Source organism: Schistocerca piceifrons, chromosome X (assembly GCF_021461385.2).
Source record: "Schistocerca piceifrons isolate TAMUIC-IGC-003096 chromosome X, iqSchPice1.1, whole genome shotgun sequence".
Classification (NCBI taxonomy): domain Eukaryota; kingdom Metazoa; phylum Arthropoda; class Insecta; order Orthoptera; family Acrididae; genus Schistocerca; species Schistocerca piceifrons.
In genome coordinates this window covers 402,179,461-402,195,926 of record NC_060149.1, presented here as the reverse complement: position 1 = coordinate 402,195,926, position 16,466 = coordinate 402,179,461, and the positions used below count along the sequence as shown (strand labels likewise).

Sequence of the window (16,466 nt, the reverse complement as noted above, 5' to 3'; positions counted from 1 at the left end):
ATTACTTCAGCCTTTGTCACTAGCTTTCAGGGCCAGGGCTTGCAGCCATACAAGTGGTAACAGCAAGCACATCTTTGTTGTTCTGGATATTGCACAGTTCTGTCAGAACTTAATGAGTTAAACCATTGCTGCTTGGCAAAAGATGATTTATTATTTTATTTCCTTAGCACACTTTCCAGTGTCCTAGTTATACACAATCATTCTCTACCTCCACATCCTTTAAGCAACCTGTATGACAGATTACATCTAAATCTTGGCAATTAATAACCATTAGTTTGCTCCTTTTCATGTTCATCTCTTGATTGAAATTTAAACTTATAGTCTTCACTCTGGGAAACAAATCACCAAGTTTTACCTCACTTCCTACAATGAGGGTAGTATCAGCCGGAAAATGTAGATTATTGATTTTCTAGTTGCTAACTGAAATTCTACCATCTCATCCATCCAGTGTGCTCCTGATGACACAGTTTGCATACATGTTATAGAGTTGATGGGATATAGTCTTGTCTAACACCATTTGTCACATCGAAAAAGTCCAAGTATTCACCACCAACCCTTATGCTTGAAGTATGGCTGTTATAAAGGCATTTTAGTAATGATACTAGGTGTTTTGGAAACACAAATTCATTTAGCACATGCCACATCTTGTCCCACATGACACAAACAAACAAACATGCCCAGCTAGGCAAAATTTTATTCATTGGCAACTCCATAGAGTGCTGTGTGCACAACGACCATATATGTGAAAGTAGAATGAAGGTCAGCGTTGTCCGTAATTTTGATGGTTTATTGACAGCAAAATAGATTTTCAATCACATAGTGATCCTCTTCTGTGCTGTAGTGTACAAATTAAACTCACAGGCACTGGTGTCAAGTTATCATCAGCAACCAAAACTATGTAACGATCGCAATGAGTTATTGTGATCGTTACATAGCTTTGGTTGCTGACGATAACTTGACACCAGTGCCTATGAGTTTAATTTGTACACTACAGCACTGAAGATGATCACTATGTGATTGAAAATCAATTTTGCTGTCAATAAACCAGCAAAATTACAGCCAACACTGACCTTTCTTCTAACAAACACCTTTTTAATCTAGGATGTAAGTGAAGACAGGTAAACAAAACTCATGAGATTTTTCTATTATCTGCCTCAAATTCGTGACTGCTTCTCATGTACCTTTACCTGTCACAAAACGTGCTCATTCTGCAGACATCTGAGATTGCAGAAATGTCTTTAGGTGCTGATTCATTATGTACAGGAGGACTTTGCTAGTATGCAATAGTAATACTATGATCTGATAATTGGAGCAGTCCATAATTGAACCTTTTTATATGAAGAGGAATTAGAACAGATGTAGTCCTGTCTTTTGACCATTTACAAATGTATTTGTATTGTCTGTAAAGCAATTTAAGAAGTATAATATAATAATATTTGTTACAAATGTCAACATACTAACTACTTTATGAAATAGTTGAAGTGAGTTGAATGAGACAGTCCAAGTTACCCACTGCCAATGTCCATGGCTTGATTCTTTTTACTCTTTTCCAACTTAATGTTTTTTCATGGAAGTTTTCAATCTACAAATTTGCAAATTAGTCTAAGGGGAGTCTAAGGGGAGACTGTGTGATGGTCAACTTCTTTTATTCATTTTACGGGAGCCTCATAGTCACAGTGTGTACTGTGCATCGACTTCGCCTGCAGATATGGAAAATGCATTATAACACCTAATTTTGTGAATAAATGAGAATTTTTTCACTACTTGGACATGTGGAAAGCCTCTTGACATACAAGGGGCATTCAAAAAGAAATGAGCTGGAGGCATAATTACAGAAACCAGTACCTGTATGTTAGAAGTATTGGCCCTGGCAGTTGTGACACATTCTAACATACAGGTACTGGTTTCTGTAATTATGCCTCCAGCTCATTTCTTTTTGAATGCACCTTATATTAACATTCGTTTCATATATTTTGTGAATTACTGTGGCTTGTGTTTCCAAATTTATATACAAACATAGCAAGCCAATCATAGGTGAGGAGAGCCAATTGCTCACACCTGTAGCTATATCTCAACTGACAGCTAATCAGTAACTAAAATCTAAGCAAGCCACTACTCCATGAAAATACACATGAGCTTACCTATTGGCTAGTACAAAAAACTAGTATGCAGTTAAAATTAAAAGCACGGAACACACTCACCAAGGAGTTGGCCCTCCCTTCCTGACAGAGGAATGTAATAACATACATCGAGTACAATACACTTTTCAATGTTATTCACCTGTCATTGAAGCAATTGAACTATTGTCCGATTCATGAATGAAGGAAGCCTGTGCATGGCGAGGCACAGATGGGGGTTACAGCACTGTGGGTTCCAGACGACAGTTGCAGTGCGTGCATACAGGGGTTTTGCACTTGAAGAAAGTATGTATCCTGCAAATTATGTTTATTGTTTGTTTACGTAGAATCCGTTGCTTACCATCATCATCAGCCATGACAACATGCGGCAAATGCAATAAAAATTCACTGAGAAACTCACTAAAATCAGATTTAATGCTTGCATTGACTATAACACTCACAGCAGAGGACTCATGACACTACTGAATGCCCACTGGCTGTCAGAGAATTCATGACATCAAGTGCACAGAATGAGTCCAAACTTGATGGCCTTCGTTCATGACTTTGAATATAGATGGCAGTGGTACTTACGGTAGCGACCACCTATGCTGCTACAAGGACAGATACGCATAACCCTAGCTCTTGCAAAACACAAAAATAAAGAAAGAAATTAAAAGCAATTTAGTTCACAGCTAGTTATTACACAAATAACATGAACATCTGTTTTTATGTCATGGAATATTACCATACGATAATGGTTACCAGACCACTCACTCATATCATGCCATAGAACATTATTACCATTTCACACTCAGAATACAAATTGCAAGTTTATGTCACTGTATGCAGATAATAAGCTATCTTGTCAGCAACAATGAGTTTTGCTGAATAAAGTTTAGAAATTCTGTTGATAGATAGTAAGTTGCAGCATTCATTAATAGCATATTGCAGTATTAACCTAGACGTTAATTCTTGAGGTTGAGTGCATACACAAAGCATACAACAGAATTTTTTTTCAGGTATGTCAGTGTTTGTGACACATCTTACTTAATATGATTCCCTATAATTAAAAAATTAGCCACCCACAGCTATACATTTAATTAAATAAATTACTCTTTCTTTTCTTTGTTATTCACAGTGGTATCATTTTATCAATTGACATGGCGGTCCAAATTGTGGAGAGAGAGAGAGAGAGAGAGAGAGAGAGAGAGAGAGAGAGAGAGAGAGAGTGTGTGAGTGTGTGTGTGTGTGTGTGTGTGTGTGTGTGTGTGTGTGTGTGGGCTTCCCTGTCAACCACGCACCTGTAGTTAATTGTAATTCTGTATAATTATTGTTCAGTTAATCTAGTGATGTACAACCACAATGAGTAGCAGAGACAGTGGGCCTACCCTAACAGTTAACAAATTCGGCCATGTTATATCAGTTGTTCTGCTTGACACCCAAGAAAGCACATGTTACTATGATGATCATCAATTCAATACTTCTGGAGATTTAGTCATTTGTTTGGCCCCATAGTGCAGCTATCAACACTGCACCAGTGAGTTTTCGGCAAATTTGAGCCATAATATCTCCGGCAATATTTTCTTGAAAGAAATGAAACTTGGTCATCTTGTACACCTTTTTGTGCTCTCTTAAGTGAAATAACACAGAAAAAGCCTTCCTGAGTGATTGCATATGGATAATTTGAAGCAAAGTTGGCCAAAAAAATAGGCATTAAAAAAATGTGAAGTTTAGCTTTTTATATCTCCAGAAGTAATTGTGGGGTACAACTGAAACCTTAAACATAATAACTTACCAATACAAGATCTTAGAATACACAATTTCATTCACCTACTACTTTCCAATAGTTTACAAAGTGAGGGCAAACATGACAATTTTTCTACAAATGACAAAAAGGCTACTTTTGGCCCACTTTTACAAAAAAAAGTGTCTTCAGCAAACTCTTTTAAACCATTGTAAGCAAGTTTCCAGTATCACTGCTTAAAGCATTTATTGATTATTACGACAGCTATTTTGGAGGATTTCCATTTTCAAGTATGTCTACATTGTCCTGACATGTGTGTGTGTCTATATGTAACTTTTTTTGTTTTTTGTCATGGTTTTAGGGTGCAAAACTGCTACGGTCATAAGTGCTGCAGTCTGTGGCTTAGGGAAGGGTAAAAAAAACGAATGTGAAATCAGCAGCAACAAGAGCAAAACTCAAGCAGGAGGGAAACTAAAAACAGAAGGAAATCTTAGAAAACTACTATTGAAGGGGGGGGGGGGGGGGGTTGTATTCCCCAAATAAGAGCTTCAAATGACCGACCTCATCTCACTGACACTGATAAAATCAAGGACGCGATCAGCTGAGCACTGTAGTGCTCCCAGAATTTCACGAAAGTCTGGAGACACTTGTGTTCCAGCCTTTTCAAACACGTGTTATTTTAAAGCAGGGCGTAAGGATGAGTATGGGATACTGCACCCATTTATTGTTTGTGTAGGCGAAACTGGAAGGGAGAAAATTTGTCGGCGCTGGCCAGTGTTCAGCGCGACCTGCCAAGAATACACACATACAGCCCGGAAGCTCCGTGGCCGGCTGCAAGGAGTAATGTAGCTTTGTATTGTTGAAAAACAAATGGAGTGACTCGAGATAGTGACTGTTTAGTAGACGTTGAACAGCTGTTGAGAGTACGTGGACTGGACGTGGATAGTTAGCCACAATAAAAGCTTATGTATTCATTGTGTTCAAAAATGTGTAATTACTGATCTACGTCGTAAAGTTTAGTTGTTTTTTTGTAGAAAGTGGAAATAAATATATTCTGGTGCATTGAATAATATTCCACGAGTAGCGTATTTTTAAATAAGGAGAGAGAGAGAGAGAGAGAGAGAGAGAGAGAGAGAGTGAAAATTTCCCCTTCCTAGCAGTGAAATCTTCGGAGAAGCGTCCGGTGCTAGCAGAGACATTGGCACTGCAAGAAAGCAGAACCAGCATTCTTCAACAAGTAAGTCCATGAAAACGCTTAAGCCGTATAGAGGGAGCTTAACATTACACAGGGCCACCGCAGCACATGTCATCTGCTAAAAGGGAAGATATATCAGGCGATAACTATAAACGGGTGCGTAGCGGATTAAAATAGGGGCACTGAAGTAAAAGGTGTCTCACTGTCCACAGTTGAGAACAGTGAGGACAAAGTGGGAGAGGATCACCATTTAAAAGATGTTGATGTCTAAAAGGACAGTGCCCTATCCGGAGTCTAGTTAAAATTACCTCCTCTCGATGACGAGGCCAGGAGGAAGAGGCCCAAGCACATGGAAGAGCTTTTACATCTCATAATTTATTATCGGGAAGTGTAGACCAATGTGTGTGCCATAAAAGAGTAACACAACGACATAAAACGCTCTGCAGATCAGCAAATGGAACCATGTGAACAGCGGGCCGAGGAAGAGAGACTGCAGCCTTGGCCGCTATATTGGTTGCCTCATTTCCGCGGATATCAAAGTGCCCTGCGATCCAGAGTAATGCCACAGAGACTCCCCCCTCCAAGTGGAGCAAGTAGAATCTGTCCTAAATCCAGTGGAACAGAGGGTGGATGGGATAAAGAGCTTGGAGGTTGAGAAGAGAGCTGAGCGAAGCCAAACATATAATATACTGTAGCCGCTTATGGCAATGGATGTATTGGACAGTCGGAGAACAGCATAAAGCTCCGCAGTAAAAACTGAACATTGGTTGGGAAGCCGAAATCTATTAGGGGTGTCGCCAACAATACAGGCACTCCCAACACTAAATGTGGTCTTTGAGCCATCGGTGTAAATAAATGTGACATCCTCCCATCCTCCATTTGTGCGCATAAAGCAGCACATGTCCGATAATAAACTATGGAGGGGGGGGGGGGTTACTATTCTTGGGGTACATAAAAAAATCTTTGCGAGTAGGCTCTTTTTTGGAAGTCCAGGCATCCGATTTTGAGGCCCGTGATTTAGCAGGGGCCGATGAAGTGAGAGCCTGAGAATCAGCAGGTGATAGTGGAAGATGAATGGGCGATTTTTGGGCTGGCCAATCTGATGACCATAGTGCTAAAGATGAGATCACAAGTCTGTGTGGCTACCCCTCCTTAGTACGCCGAGGTGATGCAAGGACAGTGCTATATTTACCAGCTGGGAGCACAGTGGTCTTTCTACTGGCGAATAACTTATGAACAGCAAATGTGGACACCTTTTCCTTCACTCGGATTTCCTGGATAACTCGTTTATCTTTGAAAACAGGGCAATCTCTAAAAGAAGCAGCGTGGTCACCCATAGAGTTGATGCAATGAGAGGATGGAGGTGGACAATCACCCTCATGGGCATCCCTGCCACATGTAACGCATTTGGCCAGATTGGAACACGACTGGCTGGTAAGATTAAACTGTGGACACCGATAGCAACGCATAGGGTTGGGGATATAAGGGCAAACTGAAATGATCTCATATCCTGCTTTAATGTTCGATGGAAGTTGAACTCTTTCAAACATCAAGAAGAGAGCACGGGTCGGTACCAAGTCCTTGTCAACCCTTTTCATGACTCAATGTATGGCGGTTACGCTCTGGTCAGACATATAGTGTTGAATGTCCTCGTTGGATAATCCGTTGAGTGTGTCCAAACCACCCAGCGTGATGAATTTAAAGTACGGTGTGCCTCCACCTAAACAGGGAAGGTGTGTAGCAGTGTAGTTTGCAGCAATTTTTGTGCCTGGAGGGCACTGACTGTTTCTAACAACAAGGTGCCATTTTGTAATCGGGAACAAGACTTTACAGGACCAGCAATTGCATCGACACCTTTCTGAATAATGAAAGGGTTGACTGTGGAGAAGTCTTGACTTTTGTCAAACAGTGAAACAACTAGGAACTTTGGCACTGATGGAATAACTGTCCATGGCTGAGACTCCTCAAGCTTTCTCTTGTGGGCAGAAGTTGTAAGAGTAGAGGAAACCATTGTAAAAGTATCCCCCCATGATTACCGGCATCTCCAATGGCGCACTCCTTCCTTGTGGGGGCCTTCTCTGAGGGCACTCCTGCCTTAGATGATTGTCCACACCTCAGGTCACACCTCCTGAGAAACAGACGAAGGGAGGGACCAATCGGCACGTTCGGAAGGTACCAGCTTGGGTAATCACCCCTTGCTGGGCCTGACCTTTACCAGGGAGTACGTACTTGTCCTACTTGTATGCCTATGAAAGGAAGAGAAAGGGAGGAGCACAGAAAAGGAAAGAAGAGAGGTCTCAAAATGCTGCAGTGGAGAAGAGGGTAAAGAGAAGAAGCAACAAAAGAGAAGGACACAGAGGTGACAGAGACTTTCCAGCAGAGAGAGCAAAGAAGAAAAACTATGTCTTACAGTTACAAGTGTCCATCTCCGGACGTAGGCACTAAACATACTCCTGAAGAGAGGGAGAAGGGGAAGGGAAGAGGTGGGGGGAGGGGGCAGGGAAGGATGGGAGACGGGGAAGGATGGGAGACGGGGAAGGATGTGGAAAAGGAAGGTAAGCAGCCCGGAAAGGAAGGAGAGCCGCACTAGCTCAAGGTCCCGTGTTTGCCACTCACGTATCCACAAAAGAGTTGTGGACCCCTGAAGGGGGGGTTGCAATATTTTGATATGATACTGTAAATATTCCTTGTATTTTCTTGACAGTTCCTATCATAGATGTTCTATATTTACATATGTACTACGTAAATATAAAACATCTATAATGATAACTGTCAAAAAATACAGGAAATATCACCAGATACTATCTCATCAGATGTTATATATACATCAGGACAACGTAGACGTACTTGAAAACTGAAATCTTCCAAAACAGCTGTCATAATAATCAATAAACGCATTAAGCAGTGATACTGGAATCTTACTTGCAATGTCCTTTCAAGACATATAGTTCACTGTAGGCCCAGTCATCAAGAAACTAATCTTTTAAGCCATTTTCATTAAAAAGACCATGTTTTAAGCTGCTTAAAAAGCTATATTTGGTTTTGCAATGTGAGCATATAAGGCCCTAAAAAAATGACAAGGTGGAGGAGGTACAATGAAAATGGGTCCATATTTTGCTAGTGCTCAAATTAAATGTGACATCTTTCATTATGTTCTACAATTATTCAGTAGTCTCCGGGAAAGGCAGTATCAAAAGTCTTGATGACTAGGAAGTGAGGTAAACTCCGAATAACTCACAAAACTTCAGAAAAAGGGCGTGTGTTTTGTCATGATTCATTGTGACATATTTAAGTCTGTTTTTCTGCCATAAGTACATAGTCAAACTGGTTATACACTTCACAATTCAATCATGCACTACCAAGGCAGTGGAAAATATGGCAGTAAAATTGTTTCTTAACAGCTGCTACACCCATCATATAAATAGCCTTCAGGTTTTACACAATCGTCATAGTGTCTAAATTTTGGTAAAGTTCACAGCAATCTTACTGACATTTTTTTTGAATGGATTCGTGTTATAGAGCATATTTAGTATATTTCGGATTGTGTAATGCTACTTATGTGCTAGTTTAATTCTGGTTTAAGGTACAGTACTTTGTGTTAGCTTAGTTACCAGTTAATGTGGAACATCAGTATACACATGAAAAATTGTATAAATGTGTTGGTATGGTCCAAATCCATAGCTTTCCTGCCACATGTTGGAAGCCTGTTCTCAAAATTTGGTTGGATTCCCACTAAGCACAAAGTGATTTTTCGCCCTCCATCGAAGACAGTAGCAATTTTTGGAGTTCCACCAAAGATGTCTTGATCCTTTACAATCCTAATGTTTACAAAATCCTCAGGGAGTGGAGCTTTCATACATTTCATACATCGGACATAGTACAGTCCATGAAAGATGCATGGAACACTGTAGGTACACCTAGCTCTTACAGCCCAATAAATCAGCTGTGGCTGAGCACTACACAAACACCAGTCACTCCATGTGGTATGAAAATGTTGAAATTCTTGCACTGTCTTCATCTTTTCAGGACTCTGTGGTGAAAGAACCAGCTGAAATTCGTTTGGTGAAGAATTTAATTGCCAGAGATAGTGGTTTCAACCTGGACAAATCATGGAATCCAGATCTTTGTTTAATAAACTCGCAAAGACCTTGCTACAGTGCAGCTAATAATGATACATCAGTATCCCAGTTGCAACTCAGTCCTGTTTATGTGAAATAAATCTTATGTTGTACTGAATTCAGTACCATATCTCTCTGCAGGAAAATGACATATTACTTAAGAGTAAAAGTTACTTTTAAAGTACATACCACATTTGTGGGGCAGACCACCTTCATCAACTGACCTCTGCGAGTAGCTTCCAAACGCTCTTCAGTTGTTACCTTTGTTGAATCAAGAAACTGAAGATTAGGTAGTCTATATAGTACATAGTACCTACAACAAAAAATACACATATATAATAAAGAATGCTATCACTCCACAGCATCCTTTTTTCTTTATTGCCTTCCCCTGTACCCCTACTTCCACCACTAGAGGGATGGAGGGGGGAGGGGGAGTGGGTACATTAGTTCTGACATTAAAAACTCTCTGCCAGAGTTTCATCAAAACTAGATTAATGATATGGATGTGACTTTTCTCAAGAAATGGCACTGATCTTCAGCTAGGCCTGCTTTGGATAGACACAAATCACTTGAATGAAGATAACTGATTCAGGCTCTTCCAAATTTGTGAATAGTATTACATAACACTACTAATCCATTGAATTTCATTCTAGGAAAACAACTACAATTTAAACAGAAAAGTTATCTTTGATAAAGTAATGAAAACATGACTTGGTCAACAAACTGTAGAGTCCATTCAAAACAGGAAACAGCATTAAAATATTATATATGGAAACAGATTCAGTTATAAAATGTGTGGCTAAATGTTGTAACTATCAAAACTAAATAACCACAAGCTTTATTGTTCACATGGAGAAAATAGTCTTCAATTTGTAACACACAAATATTCATATTTAGTACAACTAGGACACACTTATTAAGATCATGTCAAACAGATGGTAATGAGTCTACATCTACAAATATAAGACAGTGAAGGATTAAAACTACATGCTAGAGCAGGCCTAAAAATGAACCTTTGATTTTCATCAAGCAAATCTGAGTTACAATGCAAATTTTAATGTCCTCTCTGATGTAAACAGCAAGATTTAATTTAAAAGTAAGAGTAAATTTGTGACAGAGCAGTTCTCTTACAAGAAATTTATGATGGTTCTGAAAACAGTGCTTGCAGGAATTAGTTTTTCCTGCAAGGATAGTCGCTGTCTAGCAGTAATCCAGGCAAATTAAAATGCTTCAGATGTCATATGTGATAAACCAACTTAGGTAGATTAGATATCAGCAGTAAATTGTACATAGCATTAATATGCTTGGATTTTGAGGGTCTCAGACAAAGAGCAATGATTGGCTCCTGGAGAAAGATTGTTTCAGCTGCATCATGGAATAACAATAATGTGTATTGCAGGAGAATTGACAGTTACTTATGTCTAAGACACTTGTCCCAAATAGAGGTGGAAGTAAAAATCTGATGTAGAACAATGAGTGACTATGTAGTTGCACTATACTTTGTACAGATAAATTGTTACAACACACTGTGCATTTATCCTGAAAGGAACTGTCTCTGTAACTCCGAGAGACTCACAACATGTAAGAGTTCTGTCACACGCTCATCAGGCATCTGTGATGACTTAAACAATGTATACCTTTTCCAACAGACTGAAATGATTAGACATCTCATGCAGTCTACATAGGGCAAGGTCTACTAACATGGACTGTCTTCTTGCGAGACACATACAAAGACAATGTATCTGCACATTGGAGATGGAAGGGCCTAACAGCTTTCAAGACCTGAATGTAATGGTCTTGTGTACCAGTACATCTCCCATGTGATAATGTTAGAGGATGTTAGTCCAACGGTACATGTTCCTACATGTGTAAATACTCTGATCCGATGTATGAGAGGACCTGCAGGTTAAGCAAGTAAATCACACAGGAGAACATTTCAAGGAGTTACTAGTTTAACAAACTGATTCCAATACCTTGGTTCACATCAACTGGCCATTGCATTCCCTTTTGCCATAAAACTTATGACACTTCTTTAAAACTGAACTTTTCTGCATTACATTCACAGCCAATAACTGAAAATAAATGTCAGGAATCAATTTCTCCATCTAAATAGAACTGTAAAGATTAAACAAATATTTGACAGCTTTTATGATGCAGAACTTAAACATATGACACTCAAATTCACATGTTTTGTAATGTCTGCACAACAGCTTCCACATCTACATATATACTTTCCAAGCCACTGTACAGAGCACAGTGCTGCACATTCTGAACCAAGATGAGTAACTTTCTTTGCTGTTCTATTCACAAATAAAACACGGACGAAAAGACAGTATGTTTGTCTCATTACATACCTCAATATATATGTTCTTATTCTAACAGTCTTCCTGCAAGTTACACAATGGAGGTAGCACAACAGTTGCAAAGTCCCCTTGAGTACTGGCCTTTAAATTTACCTAAGAGAGTTTTACCATAACAATACTTCCTTTCTCCCAAACAGTTCCATTTAAGTTCTCAGGCCATTTCTGCAGCATTTCTACATAGGTTACAATTCTAGCAACCCATCTCCAACTTTATTAAATGTTTACTTGATAAGAGTGGAGTGGTACTGTGGGAAATGTCTCACAAGTGACATATGTTTAATTTCCTTTACAGGTGCCCTACACTTTTCCAGGGCACTTCCAGTAAATTCAAGTCTTGTATTTGCCTTCCCTACAACTGATTTTATATCTTCATGCCACTTCATAGTCTTATCACCAAACATTTAAACAATGAGATAGGCTTCAGAATTTTGCCATTACACGCCTACAGGTTCCCTCTCTTTACTTTTGAATGCATTATGGGAACAGCAGTGATCAATGTCTTGTAAATAATTACTATTAAAAACAGTCTTGATCACGATTTATTTTATAAGGTGACCGGTTTCGACCACTACTGTGGTCATCTTCAGACCATTGAGTGGAAACCCCTTTCTGTTGTGATTCTCCAACAGAAAGGGGTTTCCACTCAATGGTCTGAAGATGACCACAGTAGTGGTCGAAACCGGTCACCTTATAAAATAAATCGTGATCAAGACTGTTTTTAATAGTAATTATTTCCCTCTCTTTGTCGTGGGCATCATCTTTCATTTACCCACATTTAAAGAAAACTACTACTCAGTACACCAAATTCTGCATTTCCTTATGAGCATCCAGTAACAGCACCTTTCAGATAACAATCAGGGCACTGCAGTGTATCTGTTATGTATATTGAGAACAGTAGTGTGAATACCGATTTTACTTCCACTTTTGTTGAAAATTAGTTGTCCAATATCATGTTCTCGGACCTCTCAGCCAAATATTCTTTTAGTTTATCACTTTGGTTACTTACAAAAACAATAGAGAAAAAGTACTTGAACGGGAACTGTATAATTTGTTAACTTTACCCACATGAGATCATTCTTAATTTTAATCACGATGAAGTGACAGTAATGGCCAACTAGACAGTTGGACAAACTGTTAACTCGTTAATCTATATCACCAGCACCTCATACTTTCATTAATATGACTCTTCTTTTATCAGCAATGGATCACTAAATGCTTTGTTATCACACATCAACACTAGAAATTTCGCAGCTACTTCTATAAGGCTGGGGATAAAGCACCTCATCAAATAAGTGCTGCTATGATGAAACCAATCTAGTATAATATGTATATTAGGCTATTATTGGAGAACTTTGAAGATACTAACAGGTATGTAAGTCTGTATCCAAGTGAACATGGAGAGATCTACATTCATTTCTCTATGAACTGCAGTTACAATGTCTATTTCCACATCAGGTGCTGATTTTTCAATTTTCCATGAAAATGCACGTTTCTCAATATAAGGACAAAAGTAATTTTCATGTGATGTGTTACTGCCAAGTAACAAAGCTCAATGAAACTTGGACCATACACAGAAAGAGCCACTACAATAAAATACAGAAGGTAAATGAAAGAAATATTACACTGAAGTCATCATGATTTATGGTGATCCCCTGGGTATTCGAAAGGCAGGACATGGTTCTTAATAAAGTGTGTGATCACCATGGATGGCAATGCATGCACCGCAATGTGCTCTTATGCTGATCACAAGCCTGGTAAGGAGTGGTAGAGCATTACATTCCTCTACAGGTGTGGTTGACTATAGCTGGATGGTCATTGGTGCATGCAGACATGCTGCAATGTCTTCCCGACACACTCCACTTGTGCTCTACACTATCAGTCCTGAAAAGATGCACATGGGGAAGGGGTACAGTAACACAATAACACTGACCAGTGAGTGTACCGTGGTCAAAGATTTGGAAGTCAGTATTCCCATGGTAACTACATTATTCATACCCACACCATAAAACCTGGACCACCAAAACAATCATGTTTGACAACATTCCTGGGTGCATTAAGTGTTCCTGCCTCTCGCCATATGGTGCAGTCACCCATTGAGCACATGTGGGTAGTGTTTGGGAGACATATTGGAGCACATTTACATGCACCAAAGACCATCCAGCTATAATCAACTGCAATGGTGGAGGAATGGAATGTTCTATCACAGGAACTCCTTACCAACCTTGTGATCAGCACGGAAGCATGTTGCAGAGCAACCACTATCACCCGTGGTGAACACACTCCCTATTATGAAACATGTGCCACCTTTTGTGACATCTAGAGGACCATCATATATCACAGTGACTGCACAGTAATCATTTCTACTCGGCTCATTGCTTATTTCTTTCAGTTTTCTTCTGTACTTACTGCAGCAATTCTTTCCATGTATGGTCCCAGTTTCATTGAGCTGCATCAGTCGGCAGTGATCCATCATGCAAAAGTTACTTTCATCCCCAAGTTTTGCACACCAGTGTATATAGACATCTAATGCCCTTAATGTACTGCATTTTTATCTCCAATTATAAATGTTAACTTTGTACTTCTTGCTCACATACAAATGATTCAGATACCATTTGTTAACAAAACATTTGGGTATTAGCCACACTAGCTATAGTTGCAACATAGTTTGCAGCAATAGTAACTGTCACCATTTAACAGAGGTACAAACTGTAGCACGGGACAAAGAAAAATTATATGGTATTTGCAGATGTACACAATTCCAGCTGTACTCACTTCTGAGAGACAAGAATGTCTAAAACTAAAAAAAAAAAAAATATTCAGTTACTTGGAATAATATTTTCTGTCCTTTTCACAATTGCTTACCTGTATCTTTGGTAGTCCTCTTCATCTTTTTCCATGTCTGACAGCTGATTTGGACATGCTACATTCCCCAAAAGGCTCAGGTACCGTAACGCTGGCAAATTATTTGATATTTTGTTCAACAGGAGCTCTAAGTTGACAATCTAAAAGCAGAAAACTTTTTTTCATGCTTATTTATTGCATTGGCATTTTTGTACAGCGTGAAATTAAGTAACACTGTACAATTTTGGGTACCATGAATAATTTCTGCAGAATTTACCAGAATACAAGTTATGTGAGGTACTCGCACAATGAGTCATGCACAATTTAAAACTAATGACAGCAATATGAAGCAAACTGTTGACATAAGAACTCGGAATAAGTCAATCGACTCGCTTAACAACTACAGATTTACAGCAAAAATAATCTTCACATATGATTAAGTGGGTGGTTGACTATTTCTAGATTGTGCAGCAGTGTCAGAATAGATTGATGCCTCACCTCAAAATTTGATAGCTTGTCCCAAGCGTGGGATATTTTAGGTCAAAGTGTCTCACGAAGACCAGTACCAAAACACTATAAGACTCCCAAACATGGAGCAATTGGTCATAAAGGCAGAGTTCTGGTTGAGGACAGACAGCACAGAAGTGCAGAACCCATGTCTTGGCAGCTGAAAACTGGATGCCATGGGTGAGAGCTCAGGACTGTGCCTTTCATATGGCATCCTGCAGTTAGCATTCAGCCACACCCACAGTGGAGGAGATATCCCACAGCTGCTGCCAGATCATTGATAGCACTAGAAAAAGGGGCACACTCAATAGAGAGCCCAGCAGGACTCCAACTTTTGTATATTTGGGGGTTGGAGGGGGGAGGGGGTACAGTGGGACACACCAATTTTTACATGGAAAGTACAGTGTTACAAGAAGTTCCAGAAAAAAATTGGGAGCAGGCCCCGGAGACCCCACTCATGGAGGGTGAAGAAGATGTGATGATGGCATGTGGTATCATAAGGCTTTTGCAAGTCGAAGAAGACAGCGATAAGGTGTTGATGCCAGGGGAAAGCTGACTGGACAGCATACTCCAGACAGACCACTACACGAATATCTTCACATGGTAGGGTGCTAAGAGTGAGAGAAAGGACAAAGGCATCCTAGTCAGCATTTCCCAGAGCCCATCAGGATGGACGACCAGGCTAGTGACGTTGAAGGAGAGACAGGGTGATCTGTCACAAAGATCATTATGGACTCTACATGAATGGAAAAGACCAGGGTTGCAAATGGAAAGACAAATGGCCAAATAAGATCCTTATGACACACTGAAGTGTGTAGGGTCACAGATATTCAAGAGAGAAAAATCAATTTCTGCAAGCAACGTTTTGATAGCTTCATCACAGCCAGTGTTCATAGTTCCAAACCACAAAGTGTTGCTGGCATTGAAGTCACCCAAAATGAGGAAGGGTAGGGGGAGCTGAGAAATCAGTGCACACAACATGTTCTGAGCCACTTCACCATCGGGATTGAGCTACACATTACAGACAGTAAAATCGAGAAACATCCTCATACAAACAGTCACAGCCTCCAAAGTTGTACCAAGTGGCATGTGTTCACTGCAGACAGAGTCCAGAACATATGTGCAAACTCAGACCGACACTCTGTCATAGTCAACTTTATTCTTAAAATAGCCCCAATAGTCATGGAGGGTAAGGGTTTGGAATGCTGTAAACTAAGTTTCCTGGATGGACATGCAGAAAGCTGGGGAAATGCATAAGACATGTTGTAACTCAGCCAGGTGGTGGGACAAACTGAGACATTTCCACTGGAGGATCATGCTTTTGTTATCCTGTGGGGGTGTGAAGGGACCAAGGAGGCAAATATGCCCCAGGGTTGCCTGCTGCCACTGGTTGCAAGGATATGGCATCAATACACATCAGTTCAGAAGCAGGTTTTTGGGGGCGAGGGGGCTCCAGTGATACAGGAGCCACCAGGAACTCTGCCAAGGGTACAGAGTTTAAACACGCAGGGTGCAGCATCACAGGAACCACTGGAATCTCATTTATCTTTATCTTGGACATCATCTTTTTGTTCCTCTTCT

At 39.9% G+C, this 16,466-nt stretch overlaps 1 protein-coding gene across 1 annotated transcript in view; it reads right to left on the bottom strand.

Annotated features, from left to right (window-relative positions):
• Nucleotides 1-16,466, bottom strand: part of LOC124721971 (leucine-rich melanocyte differentiation-associated protein-like) — a 36,889-nt gene that overhangs the window by 12,027 nt on the left and 8,396 nt on the right. Inside the window, exons 3-4 of the mRNA XM_047247141.1 lie at nucleotides 14,400-14,539; nucleotides 9,364-9,487 (exon numbers count right to left, since the gene is read on the bottom strand). Coding sequence (XP_047103097.1) covers nucleotides 9,364-9,487; nucleotides 14,400-14,539 — 264 coding nt within the window. The remainder of the gene's footprint in view (nucleotides 1-9,363; nucleotides 9,488-14,399; nucleotides 14,540-16,466) is intronic.